General features: G+C 37.2%; 1 protein-coding gene across 1 annotated transcript; it reads right to left on the minus strand.

The window, feature by feature from the left end:
- Window positions 1-1,359: 1,359 nt before the first annotated feature.
- amon (amontillado) lies at window positions 1,360-20,165 on the minus strand. The gene is made up of 12 exons (XM_068297538.1): window positions 19,461-20,165; window positions 8,307-8,414; window positions 6,911-7,181; window positions 6,804-6,841; window positions 6,304-6,380; window positions 5,336-5,424; window positions 4,617-4,792; window positions 4,232-4,545; window positions 3,885-4,118; window positions 3,639-3,803; window positions 3,454-3,571; window positions 1,360-3,379 (listed from the first exon to the last, which is right to left on the minus strand). The coding sequence occupies exons 1-12, from the start codon at window positions 19,713-19,715 to the stop codon at window positions 3,218-3,220; spliced, it is 2,007 nt and encodes a 668-aa protein (XP_068153639.1). The 5' UTR covers window positions 19,716-20,165; the 3' UTR covers window positions 1,360-3,217.
- Between the last annotated feature and the right edge of the window lie 72 nt (window positions 20,166-20,237).

The following is a 20,237-nucleotide window of genomic DNA, read 5'->3' on the forward strand; positions in this document are numbered from 1 at the left end:
TCGGCAATCTGCTGCTATAACAGGGCCTAATTATGATTGATTACACACGCATTCACACACATTACTGTGGACTACACACATACATATGAACGTATGCAGGACAGAAACTGCTATTAAATAGACGAAACAACTTTAACTAAGCTTTAATGGCAAAATGCTAACAAATGATATGCAAAATATTTGACAGGCCTAGTAAATGAGCTAGAAAATCGTTTTGCCATTGGCATTTTTAAGGCACAAAGTAATATATATGAATGGATATACATATAGAGTAGTTAGATACATACATATGTATGTATAAATATGTATGTATGTATATTTCTTCCTGTTGGACGCCGACACGACGCCAAAAGTTGGCGGCTTGTCCTGGACGTTGAAAACAATTAGTATGACAATTTATCATATGCCCCGCAACCAAATGATTTATGAAGGCGATGGCCTATGTCTAAGGCGTAAGCGGGTATTTTTGGGTGGGTGTTCGTCTGCTTCTTTTATTTGTTTTTGTGGGCGGCGTCACATGTTTGCCTTTGGCCCATTTCCTTCCTTCCGGTGTATGTGTGTGCTAGTCGTCAGGCGTCCTGGCTACTCGCTTTTTGTTACCTTTTGTGCTATGAAATTTCTAGTTAATAAATATTTCCGGCTACTGCAAAAGAAAACTATGAGACACACCCCGCTCCATGAGTCTTTGTGCGGATATATCGCAATTAGTTGAGTAAACAATAAAACTTGTTGTCCTTTTTGCATAACCATCTAAATTTAACTTAAGAAATCCATATCTTTTTTTTCGCTCCCCCAAAGACCGCCGTACATGACGTAATGTCTAGTGATATGTATCTTTAACCACAAACGAACTTAAAGAGACAATGAAGAAATATACCCTCTGTCTATCCCCATTCTCCATATAGTATCATATGTTTTTTAGCTTCTTTGCCATATTAATTGGTTTTCATTAATCATATTTTGTAAGCATATTAAAACGAAAGTGGCCAAAATAAAGCTGCATAATTAATTGATACTAGATACTAAGGCAAAGCTTGACTAGAAATAAAGGTAAAAGCTTTGGTTAGACGTTTAATATTTTACATCAGAAACAAGCTTTCTTTTATTTAGTACAAGCCAAAGCTTTTAGGCCAAAGTCAGCTTTTTCTTAATATATTAATACCCTGTACTAAAGTGAGAGAGAAGTATATATAAGTGTCTAAACCTCTGATTACTTTATTCCAACTTCAAGATATTAAGGGCTAGAGCCATCTCATACTTATCACTTTTTTTTTTTGCCCTTCACTTTATTCTTTTTGTCTTACCAATTTCGTTCCCTATTTATTGCCAATGCTTGTTTCTAAATGATACAAAAATAAGCCGTTTTTAAACTTTATTTACAAAACTTAAATTTCTTAGATTTTTCCTTGTTGTTTTTGATGTTTTGACGAAATGAGCAAAGTAAAGGGAAACTAAAACTAAAGGGAACAAATTAATCGAGAAAAAAATGACTAAACTTTTGTGGAAAATGCTAATGTATGTATGTGCGTGTGTTTGTGTGTATGTGTATGTTAAACCACTAAACTAAGTTTTAAGGTTCTCCAAATATCTTTGTTCTGATGCGTATTTCTTTTATGTTTGGTTGTTTTTTTTCGCGTTTCGTATATACAACATCAAAGATAACTTTACATCCAAATTTATTAGGTTTTTTTTTTTTTTGTTTTTTGCATTTTTCTTGGTATATATTATTTATTTATTTATATAATTTTTTTGTTTTTTTTTTTTTTTTTTTGTAATTTTTCTTGTGGTATATACTTATAGTTTTATACATTTATGCATATGTGATTAAATGGTGTCCTTTTTTAACTTTTTATGTTTGACTGTATACATTCATAATGGATTATTTTGTTTTGTTTTGTTTGTCATCTGTGGCTGCATTTAGATGTCAATGTATATTTTATATATGTCGGTGTATATATATTTATATGTATGTATGTATGTATATATATTTTTGTATCATTCCATTTAGCACATTATCCATAAACTTTAACAATGCGCTGCCATTTACATAGTATACTAAATTTGTATCTATATGGTATTGTAACACACTCAATATCGTTTCTGTACTTGTACATTTTGTTATCATTATTTTCTCTCATCATTTAACAATAAATAACACTCGTTCCGTTTTACGTTATGTTCGTATTATCATTATTATTATTATTATGTTACTCTCAACTTTGCGTTTTAAATATTCTTTTACATGTGTTTTTTTTTTTTTGGCCCCCGAAAGAAACTGAAAACAGAAAATTGCCTGTATTGGTATGTTTTTGTTGATGTAAGTATGTTGGATGTATGTTTGTCTTGTTTTTTTTTATGTTAAATGCAATTTTCCCAATATATGTATTTTAATTTGCATTAAACCAATCGGAATAAAGCCAACAAATATGCATTCAACTGGGATTAACATTTCATGTTTAAAAGTTATATGAAATACATAATATATAGTAAACAGAAAGACATAGCTTTAAAATAGATGTATATATGTATATATATATATATATTTATATATGTACACATACAATAGTTTACTTTCATGTATGTATATATAGAATTTATACTAGATAAAGATACAATTTCTTTAGTTTAGAGTCTAACAGCATATAGGACACAGAGTTAAGTATAAGGTATGTATACATATACATAGATATAATACAAGTTTTTATGGTTTCATTTGCATTTGCAGTAATTTGTGTTGCATCAATTTGTATTATTTTTTTATAATCCTCAATCGTTTCACTTAGCCTCACAAACATATGCTATACCTGTTTTTTTTCTTCTTTTTTTCTCATATATTTTTGTTGTTGTCTCTTTTAGTATTTGGCAAATTAAAAGTCAAAATATAGTGCAGGCGATAGATCGGTTTTATTCTTCTTTCTCTCTCTATATATTTAAGTGAATGTGCGCTTAGCTAGATCCAAAGACTAGGAAAGTAACGAAAAAAGTGTTTTGAAATGAACTTTAAGCTCATAATGGGAAAACCGAATTATTTAATTTATTGAAAAAAAACTGACACGAAAGAGAATGGAAATTCAAACTAAATTTTCATCTCGAAACACAGCCAGCGGAATTCTGTCTCACACACATCGCACCGCAATTTAAAATGGACGTCAGCTAATGTCTTCTCTCTCCTCTTCTCTGGCTGCTGGTGACTCTTTGAAGGACTGGATACTACTATCTACTTCATCTTCTTATCCTCGTGAGCTTTCTTCACAATGGCCAGCTTGGAGTGCGGCGATGAGGGATGAAGTGTGCGATAAGGTGCCTCCTTTGTGCCATGCAAAACCAGTGACCATTCCAACAAGTGTCCATGACGCGTTTGGGGAGAGTTGAATCGAGCCTAATTCGAAAAAAATTCCAAAATCAATTAACATTTTTGCCTTCAAACCAAATTGATAGACCAGCTCAACTTACCTCCAGTTTCCAAGTGCCCTGGGGATACTCGCCCCAAGAGTGAGTTGTCATAAATGGCCACTTGGTAAAGCCATCCCGATGATCATCATCATTGGCACGTCGCGACAGAATCATTGATCTATAATGAATATTTGAAATTATACATTATTGAAGAGAACTTGCCAAATCAGAAGCAAAACACTTACTTAGTACCCATGGGTGAGGTAAGGAAGAGCTCAAGGTCACCTCGCCTGGAAGCATTCGCCGAGATAACAGCCTGTACATGCTCCAAGTAGTTGACTTCTGTGTCGGTTCCCTTGCAGGCATCGGTTTTGATTTCCCAAAACAACGAACGACCCATGACAATTGGCCTAAAGGAGAACATGGGTTAAATTGTTTTCATTGTGGCAGATGAAATATGGAAGATTGTTTTACTTCCATTGTCTACTCACTGGGCGTCGGTTATTTCGCCTGCCTCGCAGTGATAGCGTGGTGGGACTGCATGCCATTGCTTAGACAACGTCACCATGGCACCCGCATCTAGAACACCGAAGCCAAAGAGGTGATTGAACTCCAGGCCAACGCCATTCATTGTCCAGTGGAAACGGTTCTTGGCATCAAACAACGAATTGCGTTTCGACGTCAACACTGTGAGATGTTGGATGTCGCGCCAAGTCAATTGCGGACTAAAAAGGTTGAGTGGTTGTGAAAGACACGGAGAGAGAAGGAGAAGAATTTGGATTAGCATAAATTCATAATGCACAAAATGGGGACAACAAGGACATTGGGGACAACTCACTTTGCCTCCAGGGCCAAAGCAAAGACGCCTGCTGCTTCGGGCGCCGCAGCGCTGGTGCCAGAGTGCGTGGTCGTGCATTTGCCGTACAGGTCGGTAGTGGCAACGCCCGTATTGGGATCCTTGGCACCATTGCTAAATGTCGATGCCAGCGTGGAGCTGCAGCTTTCATCGTAGTGTGCGTTCTGACCGTCGTTAATAGCGCTATTAATGGAAATGGTCCACATGGAGGCGGCATAGCCATCGCAATTGCAATCGTCCTCCTCACCGCCATCGCCCGATGCCCAAACATAGATGTTACCCAGACCGTTGCGACCCTGCGGGTGGTCCAGAGATTAACACAAATAAATACCAAAATGGTTTTCGGTGTGGGCGTAAAGAAACTTACCTCATTGACACCCTGGACAATGGCGCGCATGGTGGCATTTCGAGGACCATCCACCGTCTTGCCATCATCAGTGGGACCCCACGAAGCACTGTATATGTGAATCTTGTGTGGTTCATGGCCCATGGAGTTGGCTTCGATTAGGTCCGTCATATAAGGCTGATCCAGCATGCGTATGCCTGTGGAGATGACCGATAATCCAGTGTGCATTAATCATAATGGCGGAAATTATAAATCAATATTTTTATGGATCACCCCACTCCCTTCCTCCTTCTATCATTTCCCTCGAAAATTCACTTCACTTCGCTTTGACTTGTCGCTTTATGGCAATCGTAAAAATTGCACTTCTCCGCCTCAATGGCGTTGCCTATGCCCTGCCACATGATTTTTCCCACTTGGATCATAAAAATGACAGATAACATGCCCCGATTTATGTTAGCACTTGTTGCCGTTTCCCCCAAACCTCACACCTCTGGGTCCCCCATGGGAATAAATGTTTTGTTTATTGTCTTTAATCTCGATTTTTCAGCAAAGCTTTTACGTTTTTAATAGTTTCACATTACGTATGTACACATGTGTTTTGTTCTTGTTTTTTAGACAAATCGATTCTCATTTTCCTATACCAACTTTCGTCTTATGCTACTTATGCATAAGTCGATTTATCAAGCATTTTGCGGTCTATTAAGTCCCACACCAACTGACTTTTGGCAAAAGCCACTTACCTGCGATTTTGCTGTCATAAGCAACGCCAACGCCACAAATTCCATTATCTCTGGCAGCAGATACTTCGCCAGCACAGCGAGTTCCATGACTGCAAGTAGACAACAAGAAGGACACAGAAAACGCTTCAATATACATACACACACGCATACATATATACGTAAATATAAGTGAAAGGGAGTTGAAGTGGCAAGGGTTACACATCCTTTTTCTTATGATATTGTTGCGGTAAGCAGCTTAATGGAAAGTTCTCTCCATAATCCATTATGGAATAAAGATAGAAAATTATGTATACTACTTGACCTAACTGGCAAAAATTAGAATGGCAAGTGTAAAAAAGGTTGAGGCCCTTAAGATATATTGAGGATTAACCCAAAAAAATTAACGTTTATAATGAAAATAATTGAAAGCTGACATTTTAAATTTTAAATACACATTTCTTTAAAAATTTCCCAAGTTTTAACAATAAAATAATGCCATTTTACGAACCCAAAGTATATTAATTACTAACGACCTGCTTCAAACTTGTGCTTGGAACGATAAATTCCATTAATATACTTATGTGACCCTAAATATAACAAATTCCTCATTATTCACCTTCTCTTCTTGTTGGCCATGGAACTATTTTCCAAGTATTGCAATAAAGATATAAGAATAGTTTGAGAGTTTCATTTTATACTTCACAATGGCCAACATTCATTCCTTTTATGAATACTGCTAGTTATTTAAAAAAGTTAATGAGGCATAAACTTGAAAAATAAAAGACATTGTTGAGAGAAAATGTTTAGCAATTCGCAGGAAATTTATCAAGAGCTCACAATTCCTGCCAGCTAGAATATAGATTACACTAAACCTTCTTACTTATATAAATTTGTGAAAAGCTTTATCTTTACATATCAATCCAGAGAATTTGCAATGCTAAACAGCATTTAGCAGTTAAATTTCAACAACATTTTTTGGTAAAACTTACCTATTAAACCAATCATCAGTGTATCGTGGATATGGAAAAGGATCATTACTGCTAAAGTCATAGCTGGCCTCGGCATTCTATAAAAAGAAATGCAATTTAAGTTTTTGGTTTCTTAGAAAATAAAAAAAATTCACAAAAATTGTGCCCATTTAAATTGACCTTTTAGTTTTTTGATTATTTTTAGCTTTTCTCTTTGATGCACATAAAACTTTTAATTGCGTTTTGGTAGGGACACATGTAGTGCATTACATGTGTATATGTGTATACATATAAATTTATTGCATACTTTTCGAGGCATATCTACCCCACAACTGACGCATTGCAATATTTGCAGTGGCTAGTCGATAGAAATTTAATTAAAAGGCCAAAACAAATATGAAAGCACTATATTGGCAATCATCTGCTGGTCATGAAGTTGCCAATTTAATTGAGCACATGCTGAGTCAATCTACAAATTCATTTATACGGCCAGAGTATGTTTCTCATTGGCTTTTACTCACATAATTAAATCGTAAATCCGGATGCATGTAGTCCACGCCTAAAGTGTAGAAACATAAAACGGAAAAGTCATCAATATTTAAAAGTTTCAATATACCACTCTACTTACCATCATCCATAATGGCTGTTGTCACATTCTTGCCCGTAATGCCCTGCGCCCAGGCAGCCTGCACATTAAGATCCAAACGCACTTTGCCACCATTTTGTCCAGTATTCTTTAGATACCATTGCATGGGAAAATAGGGATCTGTTGGCTCTGTATTTATCTGGTTGGGCTCACTGGCAATGCCTTCGAACTGCGTGCCATGTATGGAAGGGAGGGCAGGTCGAAGACCACGCTTGACGCGACGAAATCCCGGCTGTTGCACTGCTGTGTTAACCTACAGGAGACAAACCGACCGAAATATATATATGTATAAATATCGATTCACAAATATTTTCTTCTCTTTTGTGGATTTTACTTTATGCGTAGCATAAATTAAAAGGCAACTGCCAACTGTCGCCATGTGGGTCATTGATATGCGTACGTGTCAGTCAGAAATGTTAATTTCGTGTAACCTTCTCACATATGTATGTACACTCTTGCACACGCACACTCACACACAAACAGGAGCACCCACACTTTAAACACACACACACATAAAACAGCTGTCAGTCAACAAAAACGAAATGAAAAGGTAAGACAAGAGCAAACGACCCAGTTTCCTTTTGCCAATTTCCATATACATATACAGTTGGGTTCCTGGCCCATTCGTAGCATTTTAGAATGGCTGCATGTTGCATTTTGCATGGGAATTACTACCAATGGCCTAATGGCACGTTCCGAACGAGTGGACAGACAGAGAGACCATACACAGGCACATCAAATTGAAATGCAATCAATGTTTGCCATGGAATTTATCCAAGTGCCAACAGGAAATGGCAATTGAGTTGCCTATCCATGTGTTCTCTGTCTGTGCTCTCTATTTTCAGCGCAATCCCCTCAATGAAATAAAGAATGGTTCACAATGCAATTGACATTGTGAGCGACAGTTTTCATTATCAATGTTTTTTAGTTTTGGATTATTTCTAAATGAACAAAGTTTCACTTGTGCAGAAGTGAAAGTAAAACTTACTTAATCAGAAATTTAAATTAGCGGAAAAAGCTTTCAAAGTAAAACCTAACTGAGTTCTTTTGCTCCTGCTTATAAGTTATTCAAGTTTTCGTTCAAAGGTTAACATATCTTTCCATTTGCTTCTTAAATATTCTTTCAGTAAAAAAGAAAGAAGTTGGAGAAACTCTTTTTTTGCTGTTTCCGTGGTAGAAACCTACGTGTGTCTTGTTATTACTTTGAACCAGGTTCAGTTTCATTCTATTTTTTACGTTTTCATTTCGATACTCTACCCAAGCAAAAGCAGGACTTGGTGTACTCATTTTGCCCATGTATGTACATATTTAGGTTGTCTGTGGAGTGACTTTTCCCAATTGGTCGTGTTAAGCCCTGAGAACAAGTAAATATACTCACCGCTGGATGACTCTTGAGGGCACGCGTGTGCGACAGACTACGCCGGGAGCGGGCATGTGGGAGAGTCCGATGCTTGAAATGATACTCTTGTCCATCGGCGCCCACCAGCTGTAAAAAAAGAAAGCAAGAAACAAATGCGAAGAAGCATTTCATTAGTCACTGGGCGTCATTTTAATTGAGCATAATACATATTTCTAACAAGAACCACCACCACCATCATCTCCCGCTTTCCCTTTTTTTATTCCTGAACGCTGTGACCCATAATTGTTATATAATTGAGTTTTAGCCACGCACATACCAACACACACAGGGTCACCCACATATACCACATATAAACGAGGCGTTTGTCAGAGTGTGTAGTCATAATTGGGCCCTAAATTGCTAGTCATAATCATCATCTATGGCAGCAGCAGCAACAACGTCATCCTAATCATCTTCGTCTTCATCATAATTAGCTAGGTTTGGTAGATTGAGGACCACCAAACAGAGTGGCGAACGCAATTTGAACTGTATAGAAATTTTCCGTTTGCAATTTCATCGAAAGATGTATCCGGTTTCCCAACGGTACGTGACGTGCCCTCAAGCATCGGCCAAGCCCCAGGCTTTCATTTGACCCGAAACGTCACTCGTCGCCAGCCTTGTTTTTGCAGCATCAAAAAGCAAAAGAAAGATAAGCCGAATAGTGAGCCCAGCAGTAAAAAGTGGTATGCCCTCCCCATGAAATCCCATTGGCCCCACTGGTCCACTATGTATACGAAACTGTTGCTCCATCCATCCATCCATTCTCGCTTTCTGCTATTGGAAACTTGTTCAGTGGTCGGCAGCTGCTGAGCATCGTTTAACTTTGGCCTTTTGGGCCAGGCGTGTTTTGTGGCTGTGTGTTTGTGTGTGTGTATGTCCTGCATAATTCAGAAACCTACAATATGATTAATTAACAGCCTCAGAACCAGAGTGTTGAGTGCCAATGACAGTGCGGGTGTCTGGACTTGAGCCTATACCATTATGGCATAATTCTTACAAATTCATGCCAATAAAGTAACCACAAGCGCGGCATCATTTTACAGGTTGCCTCGCCGCCATCGTTTCTATTTTTAAGGCGGCGAACCATTAAAGCCAGTTACCACGAATTTATGCAGATTGAACCATGAAAGGATTCCCAGCTTTTTTGCGTCTTGTGCAAAAGGAAAAGAAAAAGAGTTTTGACACGCTAACGTAATTGGCCGAAGAAGAACTTTTGTGCTGCAACCTGACAGCGTTCCATCAACGTGAGCTTATGCAAAAAAATGAAGAAAAACTTTTGCCCACGCAAACTGAAGACTTGTTAAAGTCAGCCACAAAGAAAGGCAGCCAACAATTGGAAAGCCCACACTTTCTTTTTTTAGGGTATGGTGGCATTCAAATTATTATCCTTTCTATCCTTTATTTTACTTTCCTCTTTTTCTTTTGCAATTTTCCATTTGAGTTAAAAACCCAATTTCAGCTTTTATTTATTTAAATTTGAGCGCTGTCAACCAATTTTCTTACATATAAGATTATCCTTATCACATTGTGCCACAAATTAGGGTCAGACAGAAACAAAAGTAAATAAACTCAAGTTGCGAATAAAAATTGCTATGACGTAAACTTTTTAGCCGCAAGGCAAAGTAATAATGAGCCTAAGTATATCTGATCTTAAAATTTCACTTTGTTTTTAAAGTTTTTCTTAGGTTTGCAAAATGAGATGCGAAAAACCAGAGTTCTTGGTTCAATGATTTACGTTTTCACTAGTTTATGGCGTGAAATATGAAAATTTATTACTAAAGCTTCTCTCATTCGTTTTGCAGCATTTTTGTTCTTACAACAAGTTAATTAGAAAGACAACTTGAGACAATATTTCAAGTATCCTGTTTTATCAGTTAGGTTCCAAAGCGTTCTTGGTATGCTTAATTTATGAAATTGTGTGGAAGGCATTTGACTTTTATTTATGTTTCATTGCGAGTAAATAAATTCTAGAGGAGCGACGTCAGCAGGCATCCCACCCAATTAGGTTTTTAGCTGGTGGCAAGTCAATAAACGTGCTGAGGGCTTGGTTGCTGGTGACCAATTTTCGGCCGCCTAGAGTGTCTTGCATAAGTAAGCAGACGGCAATGGTGGCGGCGCTGGTGCCAACAGAATGTTACAAACAATGAACGCTTGAGGGCCATCAATCCGTTGACTGTTGTCAATCACAAGCCGCTGACAGAGTGACAATACACGAGACCAAGAAAACGGGAAAGCTGGGGGAAGTGCCTTCTATTTTTATGCGCTGTTAATTTGTGCGTGAATTACTTGGCTGGGTACTGCAACAGCTGGCCAGTTTAATGGACTTGCTAAGTAAGTTAGAGCGACAGCAGGAAAAACGACTGTGATATTAAAATGCTAACAAAATGTATAGATAAGCAAAAACATTGCGCATACGCACAGTGGGCAAATTCTCAAATGAGATACATACAGAAACTAATCCAGGCTGCCACATGTGGATTCCAAGTTAGTATATACATATTTTTATATACAAATACGTACATTACTTTTTGTTTTTGTTTGTGTTTAGTATAATTCCTGCATTACTCTTGATAAAGACAACATATGGAGACAAACAGAAGACAATAGAAAAAAGTGTAGATGTATAAATTTGATGCCTGACCTTTGAGTGGGTCGTGCAAAAAGAAAAAAGTACAAAAATAGCAAAAGCAAAGCTATGCCATAGCTCGCCATTATAAATATAATGCGTATGTGTCACAATGGGTGATAACGCGAATGGCAGCCAAAGGAAAGCACAGCCAGACACTTCATGGCATGTGGCAACTGTGTCGCCTGTCCCTACCTCCCTTTTAGCCTCTGCCCCCTTCTACTGCCACTGTTTTGGCTGTCTTTAAGCTTGTGTGAGATATTCAGGCTTAACAACGCCCACACGCAAAAGTTAACATACATACACCAGTATGTTCATGTATGTATGTATGTATTTATGTCTTTACGTATATGCCTGCGTTCCAAGTAAAGACAAGTCAAGTCAAGTCAAGGCAAGGCAGCAACAAGCCAGAAGACAAAGACTACCAAAATGGCGTCTATAATTAGTTGCCTGTCCGCATTTACATAGTAACTTTTATTAATGAATATCAACAGCGAAAAAAGAGCTAAGAAGACCCATTGGCTTCTTTGCCACTTGTTGCTTCGAAACACTTATACACAGACTCAAGGTCTGCTTAATTTGCATGTCCAACAGCTGTGTAGTTACATCATAAGTTGTGTGTGTGTGTGTGGGCGATGTATTGTGTCTATTCCAAATAGTAGATACACACACTATGCAAGCTCTGTGTCATAATGTCAGGCCGTCTGACACGTCATCTCTCATTCGCTGTCAACGGCAGAAATTTATGGGTTTTCACTCATCGCCGCACTTGGTTGAAAGTGAATGCAGAAAAAAAAGAAACATCAAAATAATAAACCCACACACACACACACAAACACACTTGCCACTCAATAACAAGAACAAAACAAAAATGAAAGTAGCAGCTCTGGATGCGCTTGTAAATGACACTGACAACGCATCATGTCTATATATAGGTATATAATGCAATATATGTGTATATATTTTTATATCAATTTTATTGTTGAAAATAACAATGGCCAACAAAAGTACGAAAGACAGGCAAACCATACACACACACACACACAAACGCACCTCCATCCGAATACAATGGAGGACTTAAACTTCTTAATATGACTGTCCTTTGTTTACCTTAATCGAATTCCTTTTTTTGTTCGATGGGCTACTCTGAAAGTATCCAACAAAAAGAGAACATTCCATTGTTAAAATGTCGGCTTAATCCGCTTACAAAGACCATTGGCTTAGTAATTTCTCGATTGCAATAGTAAAATGCCATATGGGCTATAGAGTTTAATCAGTTAACCCGAAATAAAATAATAATAGGTATTTGGAATTTCTCAATAAGGGATCTAATGGATTAAATGCTCAGCAGTAGACAAATTCACAAGAATTCAGTTGGATGAAGAGATTATTAAAAAAGATTATAACCAAATTAAATTATTTTGCACTTTTATTGCTAGATAAATTTTAGATTTGCATATTATAGATAAAAACTACAAATTTAATTAAGAAAAAACCTCCATTACTTCCATCCGACTGCTGAAATGCCAATGCTAAAGAAAAAGGTATATTTTCCGCTTCAGTGTCTTGTTTCAATGACTTGTTTGTTTGATTTGTTTGCCACCATCAACTCAGCTGAAAAGTAGGCAACAATTTTTATTAGTCCAATACAAAGTACATTTGTTTGGCTACGCAACCGGCGCATGTTGGTAATAGCCCACAAGGAAAATCCATTCATCAAACTGTTCAAAACCAGGGCTTAACCAACGTCAGCAAACAGTTTATCAATGGCACTCACTTTATCAGTAGCTGGTAAGTTTTCTAGTGGTATTAGTGGCCAATAACTACTGCCATACACATTATCGAGATACGAATTACAATGTGATAAATGTTTATACTATGTATGACATACAAAACCAATAGATATATACACACACAGACATTCTCGTGCTAATTGGGAAAAATAGCACTCATCTGTTTTCACTAGCAAATGCAATTAATCAATCAAATAATAAGAATCGCAGACTGAGAGGCAATCTCACTTGAATGCAGAGGTCGGTTTTCACTTTATTTTTGTTTTATAACATTTGCATAATATTATCATGTCTGCAAATAAACAAGCTTTGTCAATCAATAAATGGTGGGGAAAAACCTCAATAAAAGAGCACTGACTAAAATAAAATAAAGTTGAAGGCTATGTATCAGGTGGCGAAATGGTGGTGAGAAATGCAAATGAATTCCTTTTGAATAATTCAACAGGATGCTCCAAAAAGCGAAAAGACAAACAGCTGCCGCGTAGCGTCTAATAAGCTTTGATTGAGGCTTTTGGCATGTGCCTGTCGTTTTGGACTGTCTTGATTTGTTGACTATGAAACCAAGTTGTTGTTGTGGTTGTTGCTGACATTATAAAGTACAATGGGAAAAGTTGCATAAAAACTTGCAATGGCAAATTGAATTTAAAACAAGTACTTGTAAAAAGTTATAAGCCCTTCACGATGCGATAGTTTCTAAACTAGTCAAGGGAAATAAGCAACAAGTGTTTATAGACATAGGAGCGAGTGCAGTTTGCAAGGCAAAGTTTAATTAATCGCCCATTCCCAGTCCTTCTGTTTGTGTTTCTATGTTTCTCGCTGACTATCTCTCTGTTTCCTTGCAACTAGGTCAAAGCTAGATAGACAAGTGTACATATATACATACATACATACATTTATATGTATATGTATTTATAGTTGGACAAGTTCTGTCCCTTCGTAATCGCCTAAGGCGCTTTACTATTTGGCACAAAGTCTACTTTGCAGCAGAAAATGGCAAAAACCAACAAGAAATATGCACATATAATTATCTAGCGCGCCTGTTTGACATTGACATGTTGTTAGGCCAACAACATTGCGTATGCGCAATATTTTAGAGCGACAACAAGCTAAAGGACATGCCACACAGACAACAAACAGCTGTTTGTTAATTACATTTTCAAAATGTCTATCTAATTTACGCACAAAAGCAAAGCGAAACAGCTCAAAAGTAACTGTGTATGTGCATGAGTGTCAAATGTCAACTGACCTTTGCCATTTCAAAACACAAAGAGCAGATAAGATTTAATCATTTCAAATCTAAATGCATTTACCGAATTTTTATGTTTAATTAAACATTACTCAAAGGGAAATTATTAGATGTTCAAAAAGAAATTAAAAGTCAACAGATTATCTAATTTCAATCTTTTAACTTGACGTATACTTATCAGGATTTTGCCCACAGAAAGTAATCTTCTAATGGCTTAAGTCTTTTACTAATTCTTTCTTCAGCAGACATGAGTTTAATATCAATCAATCAAATTCCTAATTTATTGAGCCAACACTTTGATCTAACCGGAGGTTGGGTTTAGCTGCACATGCCAAATTCCAAAATGTGTCCAGTCTCTCGTTTAGCACTGCTTGTTGAAAATAAAATGAAAAAATGAAACTTTTTTAATTATTTTGCAGAGTTTCTTGTGGTGGGTTCTACAAATATTTGCTTTGTTCTCATTTGCCGTAATGGAATTCACTTGGAAAGTTCAATGTGAAGTGTTTTGCAGCTAAAATGAAAACAGACTCTGAAGTGAGGGTGTGAATTGACGACACCTGCTCGGCATATGGTCCATTGGTTGGTTTGTTAGCCAAGCCACAGGCTAGTGTGTTGTTTTTTTTTCCACAAATCCTCTATTTATAGAGCAGCCATCCAATCCCACCCACAACCCTAATACCCCCTCATTTTCATCAGTTTTCACACATTTTATATCTGGAAGTATGTTTGTATAGAGAGTCGAATCGAGTTGGACAAAAACAAAGCTGAGCCAGCTTAATGGCTCAGCCATAGAGTCTGGGCAAAAACTTTTTAATTATCATTAAGGCTTAATGAAATCCATGCTTGAAATTTATATCAAAACACATTTGCTAAAATATGGGAAAGTCAAGGTTAGATGGGTAATGTGATATACCGAAAAGAGCAAACAGGAAACTTGGCAAATATTTGACCGAAAAAGTTCGTTCTCAGCGGTTGCAGGCAAAAATTTTTACATTTATTTGCCACAGCCACAAAAACTGGAAACTTTTTAATATAATTCATGTAAAAGTTATTAACTATTTTTTTTTTATGTTTTTTTTAGGTCTCTGCAAACTATTTGAAAAATGTTTTTCGTTTTTATTATTTCACTTTAACTTCTATGTCAGTCACATCGAGTCCTTTTGTCTGAATAGAATAAAAAATGAAATTGTTTGCCCCTGTCCAGCCAACCAACCAGTCAGCCAGCCATCGGGCTGCTTCTTGAGCTCTTTTCCAGAGCTAAAAATAAATAAATATTGCGTCTTGACTTGGCGTATACGTGATAAAGCATTGTGTCTCTGTATATGTGTGTGTGTGTGTGTGTGCCAGAGGCTTGTGTATGTGCCTGCGGTTTTTGGGGTCTCCAACTACAACTACCTCTCCCACTCTCTCTCTCTCTCTCTCTTTTTGTCCAGCATACGTTGATATTTGTATATGTATAGTGTGTGTTTTGCTGTGAACGCCTTTTGTTTGTCTTGTATTTGCTAACATATGTTTGCCTTGGGTTACAAATTACCAGCAAATGTCCAAAAGAGGTCATCAAATTTGTAAACTCGTTTTTCATTTTGTGCATAATAAATGAAACGTAAATACCCAAAGACAACATAAAATATACAATTTAATATATTCTCAGCCATCGACAATTTTACACCCATTAATTAGTTTTACCAGAAACGGTTAATTTATCAATAAACATATCAATATTCTGCCTGCACTTGTCCAGGATTCATATGAAGCTAAGACAAAATCCACGGACAAAGGATTCGAAGGTATATAAATCCATTATCCAACTATAACTTTTTAATAGCATATGTAGCGGGGTTTAATAGGACTTCAAAATCTTTATAGGTTCAGTAAACAGAAAAACGCCAGAAACATAAAAAAGTACTTTTTCTTTTAATAAGTATATTAAAGTCATCAAAATGTACGTCCAACCGAAGACGTTTGTAATAAAACACATATACTTCTAACTAAGAAGTTTTAAAGGTCAAATGGCAATGAAAAAGGGGTGCAAAGTTTGCTTAATGGTTGATAGTTAATTGAAGTTAATTATATACCTACTATTATGCACCTATGTCCCTTCTCGGGTGTCATTTGTTGACACGGTCTTTGCGAACAAAACAAATTGTAAGGAAAATTCCTTAAGGAAACTTCAAGTTCAGTCAAGAGCGGCAGCAGGGTGCATGCTAATGAGTTGCAATCCAGTGTCTGTATTAGGGATAGTGCAACTATGCATATTTGATAAGCGCTCACTTGATGTAAAACAAGCTAAAAGTAGCCTCAATCAAAGTCAACGTCAACAACGGCATGCAATGAGTTAACAACAAGTTGTTGGTGATGTTCTGAAGGCTTAGACCCTTTGCTTGGCAAACAACAACAACAGCAAAAAGAATGGAACCAACTAACGCCTGTTGCCCACGCCCAGTTGTGCCTTGACTTAACGCTTTATGCAAGGATTTGCGACACAGAGACCCACAAAGACGACGACAAGCGGCTCATGAGCGAAAGTCTTGGGGGGCTGACAGGTGAGTTTGTTAGCTTTTTAAAGTTATTACACACACATACACGCACAGAGAAACTCAAACAAGGGTAGTGCACACCCAAAGGCGCTAAGCTGTCGTAGGTAAGATTATTAAGCAGTATAAAGAGAAACACGGCAAAGACTTCACTTCTATATGTATGTATATTGTATATGTAAGTACTTATGCATATAGTAGGCATGGCATTAAAGAGCAAGAAATCATTGCGGCATTAAATTGACCTCTCCGTTTCTGTGTGGGCGTGCTGCAAGCATATGTATTTAAGTAAGCACGAAATTAACTTTGGTCCTCCTATGTATATAGCATTTTTATTTATGTAAATTGCTAGCCGGCAATTACATTAATCGAGGAACCGAAATTCTGCACATATGTATGTACAAATGCGATTTTTATCTACATACATTTGTATGTACACATTTCTACATGTTGCTTTGTGGGGGGAGGTAGGTTAGAGGGAGATTAAATCTAACATTTTACTGCCGATAAGGTCATAACATCAAAAGCAATAAAATCTAAACAGAGTCCAACAGAGAGATACGCGTCGTATACGCAATATCGATTTGACGACCAGGAACCTATACATTGAGGCAAATGAATGAATGCCCAAAAAACTCCAAATGCTCGCACAGACAGTCAGACTAACTGACAGAATGACTGAATGACTGTCCTGAGCCCAGTATTTGCCATTGGAAAATGTTTCATTTTCGTTTTATTTTTTGTTGCCCGCTTAGTGATTTGTATTTTGCGATAGCGTTTGACGTAGGAGCAACAGATTTTTTGCCATTCCCTTTCTATTTGGTTTTCCTTCTTTTTTTTTTTTTTTTTTTTGGGGTACATGTGCCGCAATTTTATTACATAGACAGCCAAAAAAACACATCGAGGGCAGGTCTTATACCGGCTGTATGGAAGTTTGTATACTCTTGTAAAAATATACGCTTGGATGCTCTACAAAAATACAAGCTATTATAGTAGATCGGAAGTAGCTAAAATGTTTATTATATGCGATGTTTTACTCTCTCTCTCTCTCTCTCCCTGTGGGCCACTTTGTTGAAAAAGTTAATAACTCATTTGATGGCAAGAGTATACAATAAAAACTCCACACAGATATTGTTGAGATTTTTTGTTTTTTGGGTTTTATCAGAGGAAGGCTAAGTACAAAGTTTGATATACGAATGCTAACAGCAGATTGTAATTAAATTGTGGTCTATTTTTAAAAAAGGCCAACAAATAAAAACAAAAATACAGATAGAAACGAACTCAATTTCGTCTCATTGAATGTAAAGGAAATTTCTGTAATATTTGAACGCTCGCGAGTTTAGGAGAATGACTCCTTATTGACAATTGCGAAGCAAAAATAGGCAAGGATTTCCTATGAACTTGGCAAAAGGCGTTAAATTAAAGTCGGGTTGGATGTTGTCCCAGCATTACATGGAAGCAGGACGCAATTAGTATCGCAATGGATACCCACGCTCACTTTGCACACACTTTCCCATTCGCAATCTCACTTGGATGGAATTGTGCAATGCATTTTCCCTGTTGATGCCATGGCAACTGTGTGACATGCAATCATTTCAGATTGCGCCATTGCAACGAGTTGACAATAATGTCGCAATAGAAATGCTTGTCCCCAATGCAAGAAGTGCGTAACAAATAAAGAGACAGAGAGGGAGAGAGAGAGATAACTTGCAAGGAGCAAAAGGTTCAGTTTCAGGTGCTTAGTTACAATTTTGACGAGTAAGTAGTAGCCTACAAATAAATCAGCAAGCAAAACCAAGTGCTGAGAGAATAAATAAAATTAATTGGATTTTGTTGCCGGCTTCATATTTCTTTATGAGTTGCCCAACCTTGATGGATGATGGTAATTGATGTGGCCTCCTCCAATTAAGAAAAAGTCGCGTAGGCAAAATTAATTAAACCTTATTAAAATATTTACGTTTTTCGTATTAAGGAGCAAATGACTTAACCTAAATCAACATGTCTCACCGAAGTGCAACAAGTGAAACAGTAATGGTCAAAAGTAGTAAAAACAACAACTACATACATGTACAATATTTTATGTTCAATAAGGATTCAATAGGTGTCTTTCTTTTAGACAACGTCCTTGTAAATTGTTTATAAGAATAAGTTAAGATTAAAAATTACGCCATTTTTTATATTATCAAAGAAATTCAACAATGAACACATTTTTTTCATAATGGAATATGACAAAATATTTATATAAGTAAATTGAAAACTCGCCTAGCTCAATAGAGAAATCCTTAAGAGTTTTTCCAAAATATTAATGCTATTTTAAAAAATTCTTACAAAAAATTCAAAATTTATCAAGATAGAACCACTTTAAAAATATTATCTTCGTCTAAAGAATCGAACTTTAAAGTGGGTACTTTTCTGACAAACTGGAATTTTTCCAAGGGTTTCTACACCAAATAGTTAATTGGAGCTGTTCAAAAAGGCTTTCACCTTTCAAACCGACTGCCACTTAATGACTAGAATTTCCTTCTCCTTTTTGGCTAAATCATCATCATCAACAAAACAAAAAAAAAAAACAAACAGACTGACATTATGGCAATAGACTGGGGTATTGAAAGAGCACAGTGAAAGCAACTGTCATGCATATATAATTAGAACTATTCTATGTAGTTACCCCTGACCTTGTGCCCCATTTAGTGTATTGCAATGGCTGTTTAACATGCAATAGGCAAATTTTCGCGCCTTGCGGGTATGCAATAGAAAATTTAGCTCAACCGACGGAAGTTTGCCAAAAAAGAAAAATAAAAAACGCGAATAGGAGAACTTTTCAACTTGCTAACCCATCTGCACTTGGCTTTGTGGCATGCCCCATAAAATCATTGATTTTTCACATTACGAAAATAAGAGTATTTAGCATTTATGTACATAGTGTTCACTTACCGGTCCCAAGTTGTCGAAGCCATATTTGTCGGCCACCTTGTGGGCGAAATCATTGTCAACACTTCGACGGAAACGCACTAGAAACGAGCTGGTGAACACCGCCTGATTTCCCAGTCCGCCAGATCCGGTTGCACCGCCGGCACCTGCTTCCACATTAAAGTTGTTTAGACCCAACAGCGAAAGGACCATAAGCCCGGCTACCAGAAAACGCCATGAAGCAGCAGTGCAGCTCCTTGCAGCTGCTGCAATAAACATGGCACGCTTTGTCCTTGCTAATTGCCTTCTGTTCTGAGTCGGTCTCTCAACGATGGGGCAACGCTGGTACGCCCGCACACACACACACACACAATCGGAGGGGGAACGGTAGGCAAGCAAGCAAGCGGAAGAATGAGTGTCGAAAAATAAAGGACGCGCTTCACTGCACACACAAAGAATTGACGATGGACTCTTGTCGCTGTAAATTCCACAAAATAACTTTTCCCCAAATGACCGGCAAACGTCAATAAACGAATTGTTGGACAATACGCTCGATAGCAATTGCAGTTTTCTCTGTGGCCCTCTATCTTCTTCTACTTCTTGTTATGTTTTATTTGTTCTTATTTGTGTGGAGACTTGTGTATTGTTATTTCTTAAACTTTTTCGGGGGTCCAGAAATTTGTGCGCTGCCACACGAACTTCAATGAGGCGCTGCGCGCTGATAACTGTTTGCCAGCCTCGCCAGTGGACGCCATTATGAATATCCACTGAAAAGCTTCGACAAAACAAAGCTCAATGAAA

Source organism: Drosophila tropicalis, unplaced genomic scaffold (assembly GCF_018151085.1).
Source record: "Drosophila tropicalis isolate 14030-0801.00 unplaced genomic scaffold, ASM1815108v1 contig_859, whole genome shotgun sequence".
NCBI classification, from domain to species: domain Eukaryota; kingdom Metazoa; phylum Arthropoda; class Insecta; order Diptera; family Drosophilidae; genus Drosophila; species Drosophila tropicalis.

Excerpts from the sequence above, each read along its gene's own strand:
- amon (XM_068297538.1), bottom strand. The coding sequence starts at position 19,715 with ATGTTTATTGCAGCAGCTGCAAGGAGCTGCACTGCTGCTTCATGGCGT. Across the intron at positions 6,842-6,910 it reads AACAGCCATTATGGATGATG|GCGTGGACTACATGCATCCG; the intron begins GTAAGTAGAGTG and ends TCTACACTTTAG. Across the intron at positions 4,546-4,616 it reads TTGTCCAGGGTGTCAATGAG|GGTCGCAACGGTCTGGGTAA; the intron begins GTAAGTTTCTTT and ends GACCACCCGCAG.